This window comes from Cyclopterus lumpus, chromosome 12 (assembly GCF_009769545.1).
Source record: "Cyclopterus lumpus isolate fCycLum1 chromosome 12, fCycLum1.pri, whole genome shotgun sequence".
Classification (NCBI taxonomy): Eukaryota; Metazoa; Chordata; class Actinopteri; order Perciformes; family Cyclopteridae; genus Cyclopterus; species Cyclopterus lumpus.
The window spans coordinates 8522887-8540424 of NC_046977.1; the positions used below are offsets into that span (position 1 = coordinate 8522887).

Below are 17538 nucleotides of genomic sequence, written 5' to 3' on the forward strand. Positions count from 1 at the left end.
TTGTATATTTACATAATCAACTAGAGACTATCTTGCGAGGGGATCAATCTAGCGGCGATGCCAAATTGGGCCACATAAAGTCAGTCCACTCACAGAAATACAGACACCTGGCAAAGTAATCAAAACTGCTTCTGCAGTAGTTCCTAGGACCACATTTAACCATGATGACACACATCAACTCACAAGGTGAAAAAGAAAACAGCCACACGCTTTCACAGCTGGTAATAATTGTTAAATTAGCATGTAGTGATGGATACAAACATGATATGCTACAGGTCCTTGAATTCCTCAAATGATGCACAGAAAAACAAATCTTAGAACAGGTAAAATAGTACATTCTATACAAATTAATTCGCCAATATCATTTTTATGAATGCTGAAAGATCAAGAATGTGCATCAGTGATCGTTGTAGTGTGTCTACACTTCTTGCAACATCAAGGTAGAGGTGAAACTGAGAGTTCATTGTGAGTCCATCTGCAGAGGAAAGGCAGAGCTGAGGTGTGTACCTTCTGAGAGGGGCCTGTGCAGGGTTCTCACTTCAGCACAGTCATTACAACCTCTAACAGTCACACTCCAGCCATATTTGGAGTCCACACACAGCTAACTCGCATTATCCCAAGTGACGTACACTAACATTCATCAAGCACTTTTAGAAGCCAGCAAGCAGCAGACACTATGTTCTCCCTCAATTTCCTTTTGTGCATTTCCAAGCTGGCAACCAACGAAGCCATTTGCTAACCTCATTTCTGGGCACCGTGCAAAATTCCAGTGTTTAATCAAGTGAGGACTGAATATGGTTTCCAAGCCACATTATCTCAGCACATTTATTATTTTACTGTAAGTGTGTGTGTGGCCAGAGTGGAGGTGAATTAAAGAAAAAGAGAAAGAGAGGGAGGGAGAAAAAGGGGGGAGAATGAACTAAGATACTCCAAGAGCTTGGCTTTGCTCGGCCTGGCTTTCTGTGTACATTTTCATTGAGTTTGCAAGGAAAGGAGCTGTAGCCCCTGAAAATATTTTGTAATGTCAGCTGTTATGATGGGCCTGCCTCCTGCTCTGGCGCTGTTGTTAATGTGGTTGGAGATTTAAGAGGAGACAGAATAGAAGTGTCATCCACTGTGTAACACGAGGCAATGTAAACTGTATTTCAAAGATGCAAAGATGTATCTATAATTGGCAGAACAATCTGTGCAAGCAAAGGGTTTGAAATTCCACATCAAAACCACAATACTATATATATATATATATATATATATATATATATATATATATATATATATATATGAATATATATATATATATATATATATATATATATATATATAACATGTTCTGCTTAATTATACATACAGCAGCTACCTTTATCAGGTAATCAAAATTCACAAAGATAAATGCTATATTTCATTTCAGATTCACAGATGCACACAGCTTCCCAAAAAATAATATCAGCAGCTTACTGCTACATAAACAGCCAAGCTCTGAAGTGTTTGACCTATAATTCCTCTAGTGCAGGGTGAGGGGGCCCCAAGGTGACTGAACCATCCAGACCTAAGCTTTGAATATGAGCTATTCATTTGCTGTTGATTAGCCGAACCCACCTGGGCAATAGACTGACGACAAAAACACTCATTCTATAAAAACTGTGGAGTAATTGGTGCTAGGCTCAATGTAAACCATTCGCTCTCAAAGCTCTTCAGTATCATAAACATAGGTAGAGGCTGGGCAAATGTGACTGAAATGGACAACGTTACATCCTGGGGATAAGCATTAGTATCCTTAATGGAAAGGAAGGTCACTGCTGCTTTTAGAGTGCACATTGAGAACAACGAAATAGTGGGAAATCAGGTGGATAGAGATGGGGGGGAAAAATGGATTCAATAACAAATCAAGATGTGTTATTGAACAAGTGTTATATTCTGATGATGACCTCAGATCAGATAGTAATAGTTGTTTAAAAAGTACCTTTAACATCTACTATGACCTGAATTGGCAGTGATGCTGGGGTCATTTTTGTTGCCAAATTTGTTATTCAGCTCCCAATTAACAATTACATGTTTATGAAGCCATATGATAACTGGACAACATGAGACAACTGGGAATTCACGAACAGGTATGGAAAAATGTCTGTGCAGTTCCAAAGCAAGGATGATCAATGTTTTGATATATTTTAAGGAAGAATGACTAGATGGTTAAGTATAGCTCCATGATAGATGCTGGTCATAATCCTTTTGCACTGGAGCATCATACTGATCCACAAAACGTCCAGAGAGCTGGATGAATAAACAGACAGGGATATGTCCGGGCATGCACGCTTTATGCTGTCTAAGAAGTGTCTGGCTCCGGCTCTCACTATCGATGACTCACTGTCACACACGTTCTCACTCTGAAGGCAGACACTCTACAGCTTGAGAATCAATGTCACATCATGTTACATTCAGGGTCTCAGAGGTTCATTTTTTCAATTATTATTATTGTTGTACTGATGATAGACAGACAGAGAATAAGTCAAAGGATATAAAGTATGCATATTTATTCAAAATGTTGTGTCATGCATTTCGTAACCATTAACTTTTGTTCATATTGGTTAGTTATTATTTGGAGCGTGGCTCTCTGTTCTTACAAAGGCCCAACACTGTATTTCTTTTAAAGAGGCATCTAATAATATCTTTGACCTTAAAGTATAGACACACATGCTTGCTGTTAAGATGTATTGAGTAAATTCATTCATATTTACACATAAGCAAAGATTTTGAATACTCCATATATATATCCATCCATCCATTTTCAATACCGCTTATCCTCATAGGGCGAAGGCAGGGGACACCCTGGACAGGCCGCCAGTCCATCGAGGCCATATATATATATATATATATATATATATATATATATATATATATATACACTCCAAAGGCTTATGAAGAGTATTATTTCATACCACTGTGGGCACATACAAAATAACAGGAATGCGTATACACATAGAGCTACACACACATTTCCACACACACGTTGGCGAACATACACATCCTGGACCTTTCACTTCCATTCATGCACACTGCTGTTTTCAATCAACTCAAGATCCTCCCTTGTGAATGTCACTAACCGCATGCAATTCTCCCAACTATCCAGCCCACCCCACCTCTCTTACCCCCTCCTTGAATCCATATCCATGTGTGTTTGCCTTTTTTTTTGTCCAGCCATATTCCTCTAGGCCAGAGAATAGTAAAGACATATGAGAGGTTCTCTGGCTCTCGTTGACGTTACCGTGCCAATAGTTCCCAGTCAGGTAGTGTGAGGACACAGCAAGTCCTTGGATAACAGGTGGCCAAATCATTTTAATTCCAATTCGTCACATACTGACATTAAGTCAGACCTCTAAGCATCACTTTCTAACTCAAGTAGCCCAGCGCATGGCTGCAGTAAACATGTGGTTATCGTGAATTCAAACAAAAACACAGTTAGGTTTCGTCATCTGAAGCTCTTAGTTTGGTTTGGAAAAACATCATGGTTGGGCTTAAAATAAGTAAGTAAATCACAAACATCACTTCAAAATAACCAACACTGATCTCCAACACCAGTGTCCTGGTTGTACGTCATGTGTATGTTTGGCCCACCCACCCTGTGTGTGTTTTCTTAGTCTTTAAACTATATCATCACACTTTAGGGACACTAGAGGATGCCTTGTGCATCGATATCAGACGCCGAAATAAGGGTCAAAGCATTGGTATTTGATGCCCTGAGAATGAGAGTTGGCTGAGGTGCCATGTGTATGCATCAATGCTGATGAATGCACACATGCACAGTCACACAAGTGCATGTTGACACGCTTATCTTCCAATGTGCTATGCCAATAGTTAATAGGCCAATACTTACAGTATCTTAGAGTAGTTTGCCAGAGTGTTTATTACTAACTGCTGGAGACATATGCGCCATCACAGCAGGAAACGGCAGCTGTGGTATCCAGTGAGAAACTGGCGCAAGCAGCAAAGTTAACAGGGAATGGGGAGCTGCCACAAACAGGGACCCCTTCCAAGAGGGAAAATAGAGGACAGTTTACACACACAGCATGTTAGACAAGCCCAGACTTGCCTCTGATACATACACTATATGTCAGTGTGAAGGCAAGGTTCAGAAGCTATACCGCATCCGCATCCACACACACACACACACACACAGTCAGACAAACAATACAACATACAATCATAGATAGAATTCTATCTCTAAATTCAATTGCTCTGCATAATATAATTATCAATATAATTAATGGTGTTGTGTTGTGGTTAGATTACTATATTAATAATTATATTTATTGTTTTGATTAAACATTATATCACACACTTTAATTGTGTTATATGATTTATATGTTGTTTTTAATTTTGTAGTATCATACTGTAGTTGTGACACTAGGAGGATGGGGAAGAGGGTTCCGGAGTGAGAGGGCCAAAACAGTGAAAGCCATGTTCGCTTTTTAGATTGAAAGGTCAAGTACTGGATGGATAATAGACTAGCTTCATGACCTTTTTGTGATATAAATGTTACACATCTCAACTATAGATGTATGCACTGACTTGTTGTGTGTGGACTCAATGCACTCACTAAATGGACAGCCTGACTATTGAAGTGTAAGATGCATCTCAAAACTGTGAGACTTCTTTTTACCAACAACAATGATCACACTTTTAACAATTTCACCTTTTAGTAATCTATTTGGTGATTTTCAGGAGATTCAGCTGAATAATAAACTAGTTACTTAATTCTAGTTAGTGCTCAGCTTACATAGCAGTGTTTAGGGTAGCAGTTTTGTTGCATGCTTTAATATTATTTTAGTTAGGACGGTTTACCCAAGAATAATTTGTCAAATTCATGGGTTGGTCCTTGTCATATTCAAACTTGCTAGATTTCAAAATTAAGGCTGCCAAATGCTCCTAAAGAAACAAGCTCGCTTTATAACCCGTCAGCAACCTCCAGTTCAAAACTTGCATTTTGGTTTACTGGCCAGAAGGAGGCGGCTCCTCTGGTGGCAAAAAGAAGTCTGATTATATTGAAGTCTATGAGTAAATGACCCTATTTCTCACTTGATTTATTACCTCAGTAAATAAAAGTGTAGACATAAGGTTATGGTCTCAATCACGATGTTCAAGTCTTCTTCAATGCAGTATGATGTTCATTTAGTAAATTATGGTCCCATTTCGAGTAAAGTAGACTAAAAAGAAGAGTATTCTTTTGGGTGAGCTTACTGTGATTGACAGGTCACTGCTGTTACCAGAGCCATATACGGTGTCTCTACGTCACTCCTCCAAATTCCAAATATAATAACTTTTGTTCACTGGTTGGAAAAAGCTAAGATGGCAACGGCCAAATCGTCGAACACAAGGCTTTAAAACAGCAGGCTACAAACCAATGGGTCCAATTCTTATACGGTCTATGTCTATAACCCAGCTGATACTAGCTTGCTTAATTTTAAGCAAATATATGCTGTTGTGAATAAGCAGATATGAAGAGTCTTCCCAAATCCAGGCCTCCACAGCACTATAGAAACCAGGATTACAGCTAAGACATGATCTTTAACCTTGGTGTCGAGCCTGAGCCCTCATTGTTGGTACCATTGTGGTACCATACAGCCTCATCCATTGGGAAGTGACCTCCTTGATCCTTCCATGTTGTCCCACGGCCCTAGTGTCTTGAATCCAGTGAGTCATTTGCATGTTTTTAACTTGACAGTCACTCAGAAACAATTCAGAGTCAGAGTAGTGACTCAGAAAATCAACAAAAAATTAAAAACAAGGTCACAACTGTCCAATTTGTAATGTAATGACGATGGCAGTGTGTGATGCCAAAATAAAACCAAGTATAGTATTTAGTATCATACTGTACCTTCAGCCTCTCGTGGGGACCAGTGTCCCGAAGGGGCACACGGTCTTGGGGAGGAGGAGTTGGAGGCATACTGCAGTAGAACTCTACCCTCAGTGCATTTATCACACACTGATCCCACTTCTCTAGGAAACCAACAGACATGCACAGCAACCAACTTAGATACAGACCAAATAAATGTAATGTGTCAATATTCTTTTAAGAATGATGTGCTAAATGATGAGGGTGTAACAAAGTTTTAAGCTGGTGCTATTCGGCTCACTTTTAGGTGTTTTAGTCTTTTTAGTTTTTGATGTTAAATGACCCTGCTTGTTATATTAACCTAAACAATATTCAATAATCTAATTCATATTTTTCTTAATTGGTTTGATGAAGTTGAGTATGTAGCTCATTTCACCTGTCATAAAAGTGTCCAGAAATCGGTGGAAACCATTCCAGGGTGATGGAATTATGATGCTGCTCCACCACTTGAGGGGACATTGGCACTGGGGGAGGTTTGGAAGAGGGTTGCCATGTCTGGTAGATGAGGTCCAGGTAGCAGTGCATCCTAGCAACCTGGTTCAGCGTGAAGGAGTCTGTGCAGGCATCATCTGAAAGTAGAAAAGGTAGGTAGTCAGCATGAGGAGTCAGGGGTGGATTTTGGATTGATCAATGACCTGAAAAGGAAGGAATTAAATGATTCCACTGGTCTAGATCCCATGTAAACAATATGTACCACCTGTTTGTATTTAGCAGTGTCTTTCTTTCCATTTAACTATGACAACAACAACAAATTTCACAAGTGACATGATAGGATGTGCCCCCTGTTCGGTTTTTCCCATGAAATGTCCCTGCTAAATTCCACATCCGTCTCAGTATGCACACAGACTCAACAAATTCCTCTACGGGGATCTCTGTGTGTCAGTTTCATGTGAGAGGTAGAACTTTAGCGTTTTGCCCAGCTAAGTAGCAAAACATATGTGGAGGCTCCGTCTCACCTGCATAGCTCATGTAGTTGTTAAACGGCGTGTGTGTGAAATGCCGACAGCCACAGGTTTCGTTGCCAGGTTCGGGATCGTGGCAGCCTTTAAATTTGGGAGTGGGGTTGGTGTCCGCACACAGATCTCCAGTTTCCATTGAAGGCTCAGTCTCCAAACACGCATCATTACACGACTCGATCTCTGATATACCTCGAAACACATGATAGAGTCCAAGACTGTGACCAATCTCATGGACCATTGTGTCAGTGTGACCGAATGTACCATAGAAGGAAGGGTTTAGAACAATGCCACCTGAGAAAATGAGGAAGAAGACATGCACATGATGTAAACACTGAAAACACTCAAGTGACTGCACACAACACAAAAGCCTGTAGTGTAAAGTAATTGTAGAACTGGAATACAATTCAGACAATGCATTATTAATGGTCCTGCGCAGCTTCATTATCACCTTTTTCCCCGTAAGAACTGTGATTGAGAAAACTTAAACTGCTTGGGGCTTGAACTGTAATTACTCAAAATCAACACTCTAGGCTGCCAAAGACAGTGCATGTGAGTGTGCATGCATGCATGTGTTGTTGTTTGTCTTCTACCCAAATGTGTGAGAGCCTCTTTGTCCCATGGCCAAGTGGCAACCCCAGCCAGATCTTCATCAGAAGAATTGGCAAAGAAAACATTCAGGTGAGTTGAACCATCTAAATGTAGAATCTCCTTCAGCTCTTTAACATCCAAATAGGCTCTGGAAGATAAAAAGCAAGAGAAAAAAACAGTATTTGACATTAGGTTAAAGCTCTACAATGAGGAAGTGAATGCAGATTTCACCAAGGCAAAGTTTTACAAATAGCAACAGTGTTTCTAACCAAAAAGAGCTTATGTAGTGTTATCTTTCAGGAAGACAGAGCTCAGAATTAGGTCCCTGATGAATTTAAATATGTCTTTAAATTGTATTGCAATGGCCCTTAAACCAACAGAATTAAAGTAGAACAAGAATAATCGACGCTGTGAGTTTGGTGTTTAACCAATATGCCCAAATAGATAAAGACTTTTAATATAACTTCTCTTTTGCTCAGCCTAAGAGACACACTGTCTTTTAGGCTGAGCAAAAGACAAGTTACATTAAAAGTATAGAAGTGCTGGCACAGTGATTATGCACATGCAGTGCGGTTATGATTGGTGTCAGATAAGGCTATGGTACTGTGAATCGGGCTGGGATCAATTTTGACCACTCATATCGTCTTTTTTCCCCTCCATTACATTTAATTATAGTATCTGCTCACTTACCAGCAATAACCAGTGAATTCATTTGTGTTATTATTAATGTTATCAAATTATTATGTCTGTCTTTGAGGATCCCTTGAGTGTGCGTCTTCTTCATTTTGACATACAGTAATGTCATGGCAACCTACGCAAGCAGCAAACAGGTGCAGGTGGGTATGAATCCACTTTTTCAGTGGAACCAAAAATAATTAGTTTTTCATGGTTTTACTGCATTGCAGTAAAATAAGACACTTTTTTATTCTATTACAATGGACTCCTGAGTGAAATTAACAATGAATGACTCCTGCCTGGCGTATGCATTATGATATTTTGACAAATATTCTGATGTCACCCTGCCATGACAATGTTTCATCTCAGCCGTGGGGATACTAACGGCAGCACTAACGACTGCAAGTGTAATCACTCAACAGAATTAAATCTTTCCAAGCAAAAGCTGTCATTAATTTTATGAATACATCAAACATGGGAGCGTGGCGAGTGGTCCTGGCAAACGGCATCAACAAGCTCAGTTCTGTTTGAGGAGTCAGTAATTTGTTGCAGATGCTAAAGTGATAGTTTGTTCCTTTTTTGTTCACTTAAACAGGCTGCAGAAACAAAACATGGAATTGTCCCTATTAGCACAAATGATATCCTCTTTGGATGTTTTGACCTAAATGTGTGTGACCCACTTACCAGCGATATGTTTCGTACTCTTATTTTATATGTGCTTAGATCATAACAATAAGTGTGATAACATTGAGGCTGAAACAACATGCCTTTACTGCCACTGACCCCACAGCAGGGAGAGTTTCCACCCAGCAAAAGACTGCACTAAGTAGTCCTCTTTCTCTTGTGGTTAGATGTGTAATTACTTGTAAAATAACATGCACTTCATGCTGCTTTGATATTGTGTGAATACTAACTAGTTGATAAATTATGGCATTGTAAAAATGAGATTAGGATAATGAATGACACTGGGAATGACACTTTTATTTCACCATCAGTTTAAATGCTTTGCCATATGATAGATACCGGTCATATATTAGTTGCTATTGCTCCTTTTTATTTTTTTATCTAGAAAGGAATTTTATAAACATTCCATGTCTATAGTGCAATGTTTCAATTTAATCAATTCTATATATCATAAATAGAAAAGATCCTCTAGGTAAAAGTCTTTGATAATTTTAGACAATCAAGGCCTACTAAGGTTACACTGCCAACCCTTAAAACATATACTTATAATTACATTTGGTGCTATTATTATTATGAGTACCTATCATGCTTTGTTCTTTTAAAGTGCACATCACATTTGTCCCACTTAAGTGAACTCAGGTAAATATAAGGATAAAAGCAAAAATGTCAAAGACGTGTCCCTTTGAAAAGAAAATCCTAGAGTGTACTATTTATATTTACTCTTCCACTCAACAACTGACTTGAAATAAAAGAAAATTTAAAATATGTTTTGAATTCTTGTAAAGTTATAAGGTGGTGTACAGTTCCAGGTTATCACTGTAAAGCAGTAAAGCCGACACACAGCTTCAGGTAAAATCTCACTATATGTCACAATTTATGATTAATGGATCCTGTGATAACATAAGTGATATCTGCCGGTATTGGTCAGTATTCACTTAATGTATAAATCATGTTGTTTTTTTTTTTATTGGATCAGAAGACCATTTTATTTGATGTCAAGTCTCCAAAGTTGAACTACAATATAAAATCTAGATTTTACTCAGCCTTTCCAAAATGTATTAGGTCAATAAAATATGACCAGCTGCGCCAGTGTGCTCTTTTTTCCTTTTTTTGGTTAATAGTTACATATTTAAAAGTTAATGCCAGCATAAAATATTAAAATGTTTGAGTAAAACTAATCTATTTTATTGTGTATCACAAGTTGTTGCTTGGTGAAGATGCAGACCTCCCTCAAAACAAACGTTTTGAATAAAAGGGTTCATGCTTTCTTCCAGCCTATGCGAGAGCAACTGGGGGCACTCACTGGGGCCGGGTCTAAGGAGAGAGAGGGAAAGAGAACAGATAATATAAGGTCCCTCTTCCTAATAATTTCAGGAATTTCATTATTTCCTTCGAAAATATTTGTCCAGAGTTTTTGGACATGCATGCGGGGGGGGGTCAGAGGGGTTTGATGGCGAAATGATTGAGTCAGCAATGAAGTAGAACAGTAGTTCTAGAGCCCCTTGGTGGATTGATGAATGGGGAGACTTTCAGAGCAAGAGCAGACAGTGTAAGAATAATCAAGTAAAGAAGCATGTGCACATATGATTGGTCATGTGTACGCTAGCAAAGCTTCGGTAAAGGCTTGGGTTGCAACTTTAGAAAGCTGTAGCCCAATGATTTCATTGTGAGGGCGTTAATTGTCAGAGCAGTTTGGGCCTCTGACTTTTGATCTGTCTATTCACATCTTACTCAAACCTCCTCGCCAATTACCCTTCACCCCGCCCCCAGTCTCTTTATCTCTCTCTCTCTCTCTCTCTCTCTCTCTCACCCCTTAACTGTTTCACCATTCCTTCGTCCCTGTTCCCCTCTCTTGCCTCCCATCAAACGTTTTTTTAGCCAAGATGAGCCACTTGGGAAAGACAGGATTTTCCATGCATTTAACCACACCACTTTTTAGACATTTCATGGGGGGGAAAAGAGAGAAAGAGAGAAACAGAGAGAGAGAGACAGAGAGACAGAGAGACAGAGAGACAGAGAGATAAGGTGAGTGCATGAAATCAAGCTTCGCTAAATTTAAGTATCACTGTAGGGCATCTGTTGGAGATTCAGGGGTGCGCAAAGCAGCTCAAACTGCCGTGTTAATGTTATTATATCTGATACATATTAAATGGGGGATTATGACCTCATACATTTACACCCATATATAATTCATACAAGCCCATAAATGTGCCTTTTATACATGTGTCTGGGGCTGCATTGTGTGAAAGCAGGGCTAAGCTGGCATGGCATTGACGGTCTCACGGCCAAGAAGACTTTTAAAATTGCAGGGGGCCCTCAACTCCTCTGTCATCGAGTTGGTCAGCACCACAACCCCTAAAACCATCATTCATCTCTGCCTTTATTACTATACTGGCACTCTCCTCTGTAACCTTCCAACTTACTCCGCTGATTATGTTTTTCCTCTCCAAGTAAGAGACATGCATAGGAACTGTGTCAACACCGGGAATACTGCTGTGACTGCTCGTTGCTGTGAGAACAGTTTGAAAAAGAAGGATTTGGAGAAGTATGGAATGGACGATGGGATGATTTGATGCTGCCCAGTGTTCCCAGTTCCTATCTAAAATGGGAGATCTTAATAGAGCACCAAGGTGGACACTATCGGTCCTGGAAAAATGTTTGTACCTCTTCACCTGTGCTTTTCTTTACTTTACCGCAAAGACCCCACCAAGGCACTATCGACTAAATTCCCCCGTGTCGAATATTGTCAAAAGACCAACTAGAGTCTCTGTCGACTCATAGCCAGATGCCACTCCCCTGCCTTCCTAGTGGCCCAAGTGAAACCCCTCCTTACTCCACTTTCCCCTCAATAACCTTGTTAAGAAGAAAGACGACTATCAGCCCCCGTGCAAGCACAGGTGAAACCTCAGCAGCAGGTGCTTTATAAGTGTGCTATGGCTTTAAAGGGGAAGTGCAAACCTCTGGTATTTACGCCCAAGCACTCCATTATGTTTTATGGGACGGAGGCTTAAGGTTTAGACGACCAACTGTAAAACACCCAAGTCAAGGGCCCTGGAGATTAGCTCCCCACTCTGAGCTAAAATACAGCAGGGAGAGGGAGTGAAGGAAATAGAAAGGGTGGTCCATCCATTAACCTGCCACAGTAAGAGGTATTGACTCAGTAAGGGGAGAAAGACAGAGTTCAAGGGAAAACAGATGACCTATTAGCCTCTGATAAAGCCAGGCAAAAAAAAAACCATTGAAGCCAAAATGGTATAATAGCCACCTTGCAAAGTGTGTGAATCCATCTTGCTATAGTTTAGGAGGTATTTAAAAGCTTTCTGATATGATGGGATATTCATCGTCTGTCAAGTTGCTTGGATATTACATTGATCTTTCATTGACAGTCAAGGACACTTATAAGATTTTCAAACTACGTTTTCAGTGCTATTTGTTTTTTGCTTTTCTGCACACATTATGTGAATTCACAGTGTATAAATTTCAGCCACAATTCCAGATGCCCCTAGCTGCAGACATAAGAATGTAAAGGCTGTCAGATAACATCAAATACCACCTAAACCATAAGAAGTGTCAAAACCAAGGGCTGTGAAAACAATGCAAAATATTTCCCTCAGCCAAATGAGGGAGGGAGAGGGGGGATTATTATCAATGGTATTTTCAGAGGAGAGATTGTTGCAGGACCGCAGAGCTGCCTGTGTCCTGTGTTTGCCAGATTTTGGAAAACCCTACACGTAAGTGGTAACAGGCGCAAACGCTGCAAAAATAAATGCAGTACCTCACAACCATTGTTCCCCCGCATACGCGGTACATTGTTCATCCAGAATTCCATAATTAAGGAGGAATGTCAAACTGTTTGTAGGGCAGCTCTCTGCAAGTCTCTCCAGACATACCATAATCAAAGCAAAATAAGCAACCACTTGGGGAGATTATATCTATTTTTTAGACTGACAATTATCTTGTCCTTTTTCTCTCTTTCTAGAATCTTTTCTTTCACACGCCATCTTTCAGATGGCCGCAAGGAGGTTTGAACATTGCAACGGCAAGCGTTTTGCCAATGGTTGATGTCTAAATGAAGTTGTTTGCCTGCCACTTGATGAATTAGCTTCTAATGATGACTAAGCTGCAAGGGATGCAATGGGAATTACGGAAGCAACAGCAAACCCACCTGCTTTCACCATCTGATGTTCTTAATTAGTCATTATTTAGCTATTTTGCATTCATTTTAAATAACAGGATAGTGCCAAACAGACAATGCTTCCAGCTTAACTGTGATTGAAAACAGACTGGTTTACTTGATCTACGCTATCAGAAAAAAAATGAAAATAAATCCCACATACTAGGCCCACGAGATGTTCTCCATTTCACTTGACCCCATATGACAGTGGCAAGAAATCCTGACAAACATCTGAATTGCTGTCATTTTCTTCTCTTTTTCTGTCATAACCAGTAATACCCCCTGCATTGTCCACAAAAATGTCTCCTTCTACTGTATTAAGTTTCAATGTAGGAAACAAACAGTCCTGCTATTGGAGGTCTGGCACAAACCTTATTAAAGCAAATTCCTGAGATGTACTCTTTCTGCCAGCTTTTACTCATCATCTACAAGCCACAGTGATATTACCACAAAAACAAAAATTTGCATGCATTCATGAAGGCCTCCGTATTCTCCCAAAGTGGCCGCATGAAACCACATAATCTCTTGCTTGACGTGCAGTCCATCTAGAAGATTCTTTTATAGAGGTATTCATGTGCAAGTGAAATAAACTGTCTTCACTATTTTTCCGGGAAAATTCTTTCAGGCACCCACGTTTAGGGACCGATACCTGCCTCCCCTGGAAACATGTGAAACATCAGTGGTTTCCTGGAGAGAGTGGTATGTTTTTTTAATGATTTCCATTGCTACAAGCCAAAATCATACTGGACTCTCTTTTCTGACCTCTAATTGTCCTTAGAATATCACTCTTTCCAATCAAGCCAGCATTATTAGATGATTGGGTATAGCAGACTGAGTAGAAAAAGGTAGGGAGAGTTGTTGAAAATGTGATACAAAAATTAATAGTCTGGCTTACGCACTTGCTACTAGAAAAGTAATCTGGTTGCGTTTGTTTTGCCCTGCTTAAGTGTAGGAACACTGATTGAACCAGGCCAAGTCTAGATTGGACTAGCTGCTCCCAGAGGATTTCCCAGGCCACACAGGCAGGGAGTTATGTTACACTGAGCCTCAGCCCAAATGGTCAGGAAATAGTAGGACTAGACATTAAAACCTCCCTCCAGGGACACATGTATGGAAAGATTTGTTTTTTTGATTTACTCGAGACATGTGAGGCCATGGTGTGGAGTTGTTTTAACAAAATTACTCATGTCAAACAACAAATTAATCAATTTAAGTGAGGAATGTTGTGGGTGGTTAAAGCTTTTCGTGAATTTAAGTAGAATGTTCATTACACAATTACCAAAGAGGATTACCATTCCTACAAACATGGTTACATGCAAAATGTGAACAGATCTTACTTGTGTGGAGAGGAACGGTTGAAGCATGTCTTGGTCACATCCGTCACATTGGGGTTACAGCAGTCGCCATGGTCATAGAAGAAGTTCTCCCAGTTACATTCAGGGTCACAAACACCATTTCCCTGCTTGTGCTCAGGGCAACGGCTCCGATACCCAGACATGCAGTCACCTGCATCAAACCCTGTCAGCGGATGGTTGCATTCTGGGTCACAAGCATCATCACCAACTTTGCTGATATCACAGTTTGCTAGAATCAAGCGGTTTCGAAGGGAGGAATTGGTGACGTTGTGGATGCTAAGCTCCCAAGTGATGTTGTAGGGGTTAAAGGCATCATTTAGCTGCTGGTGCTGCAGGCTGATCTGGTGGTCTGATACGGTTGGCTTCATCCGAGCATCGTTCCAAACATTTATTACACGATATCGTACTTTCTTGGGTCGACGGAAGGTCCAAAGGTGGTTGTAGTTTTTGATGACCTCAACGTTGTCGCAGACAGTTTGACCACAAGTTGGAGGGTCCAGCGTTGTGTCCAATAATCCCTCAGAATTTACAACTCCACCACCACCCAGAAACCCTAACCGCCCACCTCCCCCCTGCTCAGGCTGAGGAAAGCTACCATCTTTCACAGTCAGCCACTTCCGGCCTGGGTGCTCAAATGTTTCACGTATGACCAGTTGAGGTAGATCTTGGGGGTCCTCGTGGCCTTGCATATGCCTGACAATCTGCCTCTGCCCTCTGGCCTGCCTCCATAGGCCCACCCTCTCCACTGCCCCCCTGTAATTATGATTCAGTGCATTCCCCCCAATCATCAGCACTTTGCACTTTTTGGTCAAATGGCTAAAGACATCGCCCGATTGCTCCCGACTGACACCCACTTGGGCGCCATTGAAAAAGAGCTTCATGTACACGCCATCATATGTGACTGCAACATGTGCCCATTGGTTGGGTACATAGCGAGCGTTGGAGTGGATGGAGGTCACTTTGTGGGCACGGTCAGTTTTAAGGGAGAAGAAAAAGCGAGGGTCACGATTCCCGTGTTCACTAACCGCCTGGATGCCAAGCAGCCATCCTCTGTCACTGGAGGCGTAGAAACATTTGTCGTATAGGCCTGGAGAGAGAATGGGAAAAAAAGTCTGTTATTATGTGAATGCCTTTATTTCCAAGTGTGAATGTGGACGTGAACATGAGAGAAAATCATCATCTATAATAAAAAGCATTGTTCCTCAGGGAGCTGACACCTAACTCACACATTCAGACTCTTTTTTTAATAATATAATTATTTTTGCAATATTCACAAGCCACATGAATAAGATCCTTCATGTGGATTTGATTTCAGTATCTGTTGGAATATGTCAATTAGACTCGAATGTAAACATTTTAAACAGATTATTCTGAAATATTCGGTGTTCTTACCAGAGGGACTAAAACGGTAGTTGAGATTAGGGAACAGATATGATGTATATGATATACAGTATCATTTTTAAGTGCGTGTTGTCCTGGAAATTGGGTTGAAGTGCATGTTTAACTAAGGGAGACCCCATGAAAATCTCTCTGTATAAGAATCTTACGAACACTGAGCACATTTAAAGTTGTTCGTGTGAACGTCCCTTGCCAGTGGGGTAGCCAGAAAAGGCTATTTTTCAGCTAAAGCCTTGTTTTTGTAGAGGCACCAAAACACCTTTTTCCTGTTTCACTTGGACGTGTATGTCAGCTTGAGCATGGTAATATGTTTTCACTTCTTAGGGGATCTCTGAATGTTGTTTAGCGCTCATTGAGGTACGTGTGTGCAGGCCCACAAGTTCATGTCTGTGCGTGTGTGTTTTTTAATGCATGTTCGTGACTATGTGCATATATATCCATAGGGTCCAGTCAAAAGATTCCAAAGCACCTTGACATGCCTCACAAGGTCCATCTCAGCAAAGTCTGTGTGTTTGCAGGTGATTCTGGGGAGAGAGCAGGACTTCACTCTTTTCATAAGAATACATTCCTGGGATTTGCTAACGTCAGAGTAGCACTTCTACCCATAAGCTTTCTGGGAAGTTTATCTATCCACACAGAGACACTCAATCTGTGAGCTGTACACCCAGCCCATATTGGGTGTCCTTTACAGTTTGAGGATCTGTGGATCAAATGCCAGTAAATACCCTTCGTATTTCTTCTCTGCTGACTGTAGTATGGTCTGAAATGATAAACTGATCAGCATAGTGATGATTACATCTTTGCCTCAATGCACTTGTCCACTGAAATGCTTTTGTTCCCCATCGATTAGGCTACCTGAGCCTGCAATAAGTGTCTGGCTCATGGTGATTGCACGGACATCTTGTTAACTTTGACCTGTTTCTAATTAGATGCACATTCCAGTATGCATTCATTAAACTTGGTATTCCAATGGACCAATCTTCAAAGGCCGAGGGTTGGGTTCAGCGTCAAGGTCAGTCCATTGGCGGATGACGTTTTCAGCCTTTCCACTACACTGGAAGGAAAAAGCCTTCCATCTGTCAGCTAGTGCACTCAAGGCTAAAAGGTGTGCTAAAATGCTCGTAGGGCTCCTAGTGTAAACAGCTGTCATAATTCTGCCATGCTCAATTAATCTAACACACTACACTTTTCCAGACCCTGCACTGCAACTCTTCTGGCAAACACGCATACACACACACACACACACACACACACGCACATATATCCACATACTTATACGGACATGCATATATACATGCTCATGAGAAAATACACAAACTTTCATGCACCAAGACAAATTACAAAGTACACTTGTGTGTCTTCTCAGAAACACACACACGGAAGGGATTTGCATGTGCACACGCTACGGTAGAGAGCTGTTCCTCTCAGGTTCAAAGGCAACCTTCCTCGCACTTGCCATTTGTCTTCTTCCAAGAAAAACAAACTCAGGAAAAAAGTAAAAAAAGAAAGAAAGAAAAATGTCACATGGACTTGATAAAAAGCAGGGAGGAAGGGAACAATGAAGACTCCGTTTACGTTTTAGCTGTTCTAGTTCTGAAAGGTCAAAGAAAGACACTTTCATGGTCATACTAAAGTGACCGCCACAGCAATTTCTCTGAGGAGACAATGGAAAATTCCATTGATGTTCTAAAAACAAACATAACAAACATAACAAGGATATCGATTTTTGAAATGTCATCACAACCTTTGACTTGGCTGTCAAGTTTCACAAGGAATTAAACTAAATGCTGGTTTTAATGAGTATTAAATATTCTACAA

At 40.5% G+C, this 17538-nt stretch overlaps 1 protein-coding gene across 1 annotated transcript in view; it reads right to left on the reverse strand.

Annotated features, from left to right (window-relative positions):
- The window catches only part of pappaa (pregnancy-associated plasma protein A, pappalysin 1a), a 76717-nt gene that overhangs the window by 55022 nt on the left and 4157 nt on the right, over positions 1-17538 (reverse strand). The window contains exons 2-6 of the mRNA XM_034547040.1: positions 14305-15409; positions 7437-7582; positions 6844-7137; positions 6264-6456; positions 5870-5991 (exon numbers count right to left, since the gene is read on the reverse strand). Of these exons, the coding sequence (XP_034402931.1) occupies positions 5870-5991; positions 6264-6456; positions 6844-7137; positions 7437-7582; positions 14305-15409 (1860 nt within the window). The remainder of the gene's footprint in view (positions 1-5869; positions 5992-6263; positions 6457-6843; positions 7138-7436; positions 7583-14304; positions 15410-17538) is intronic.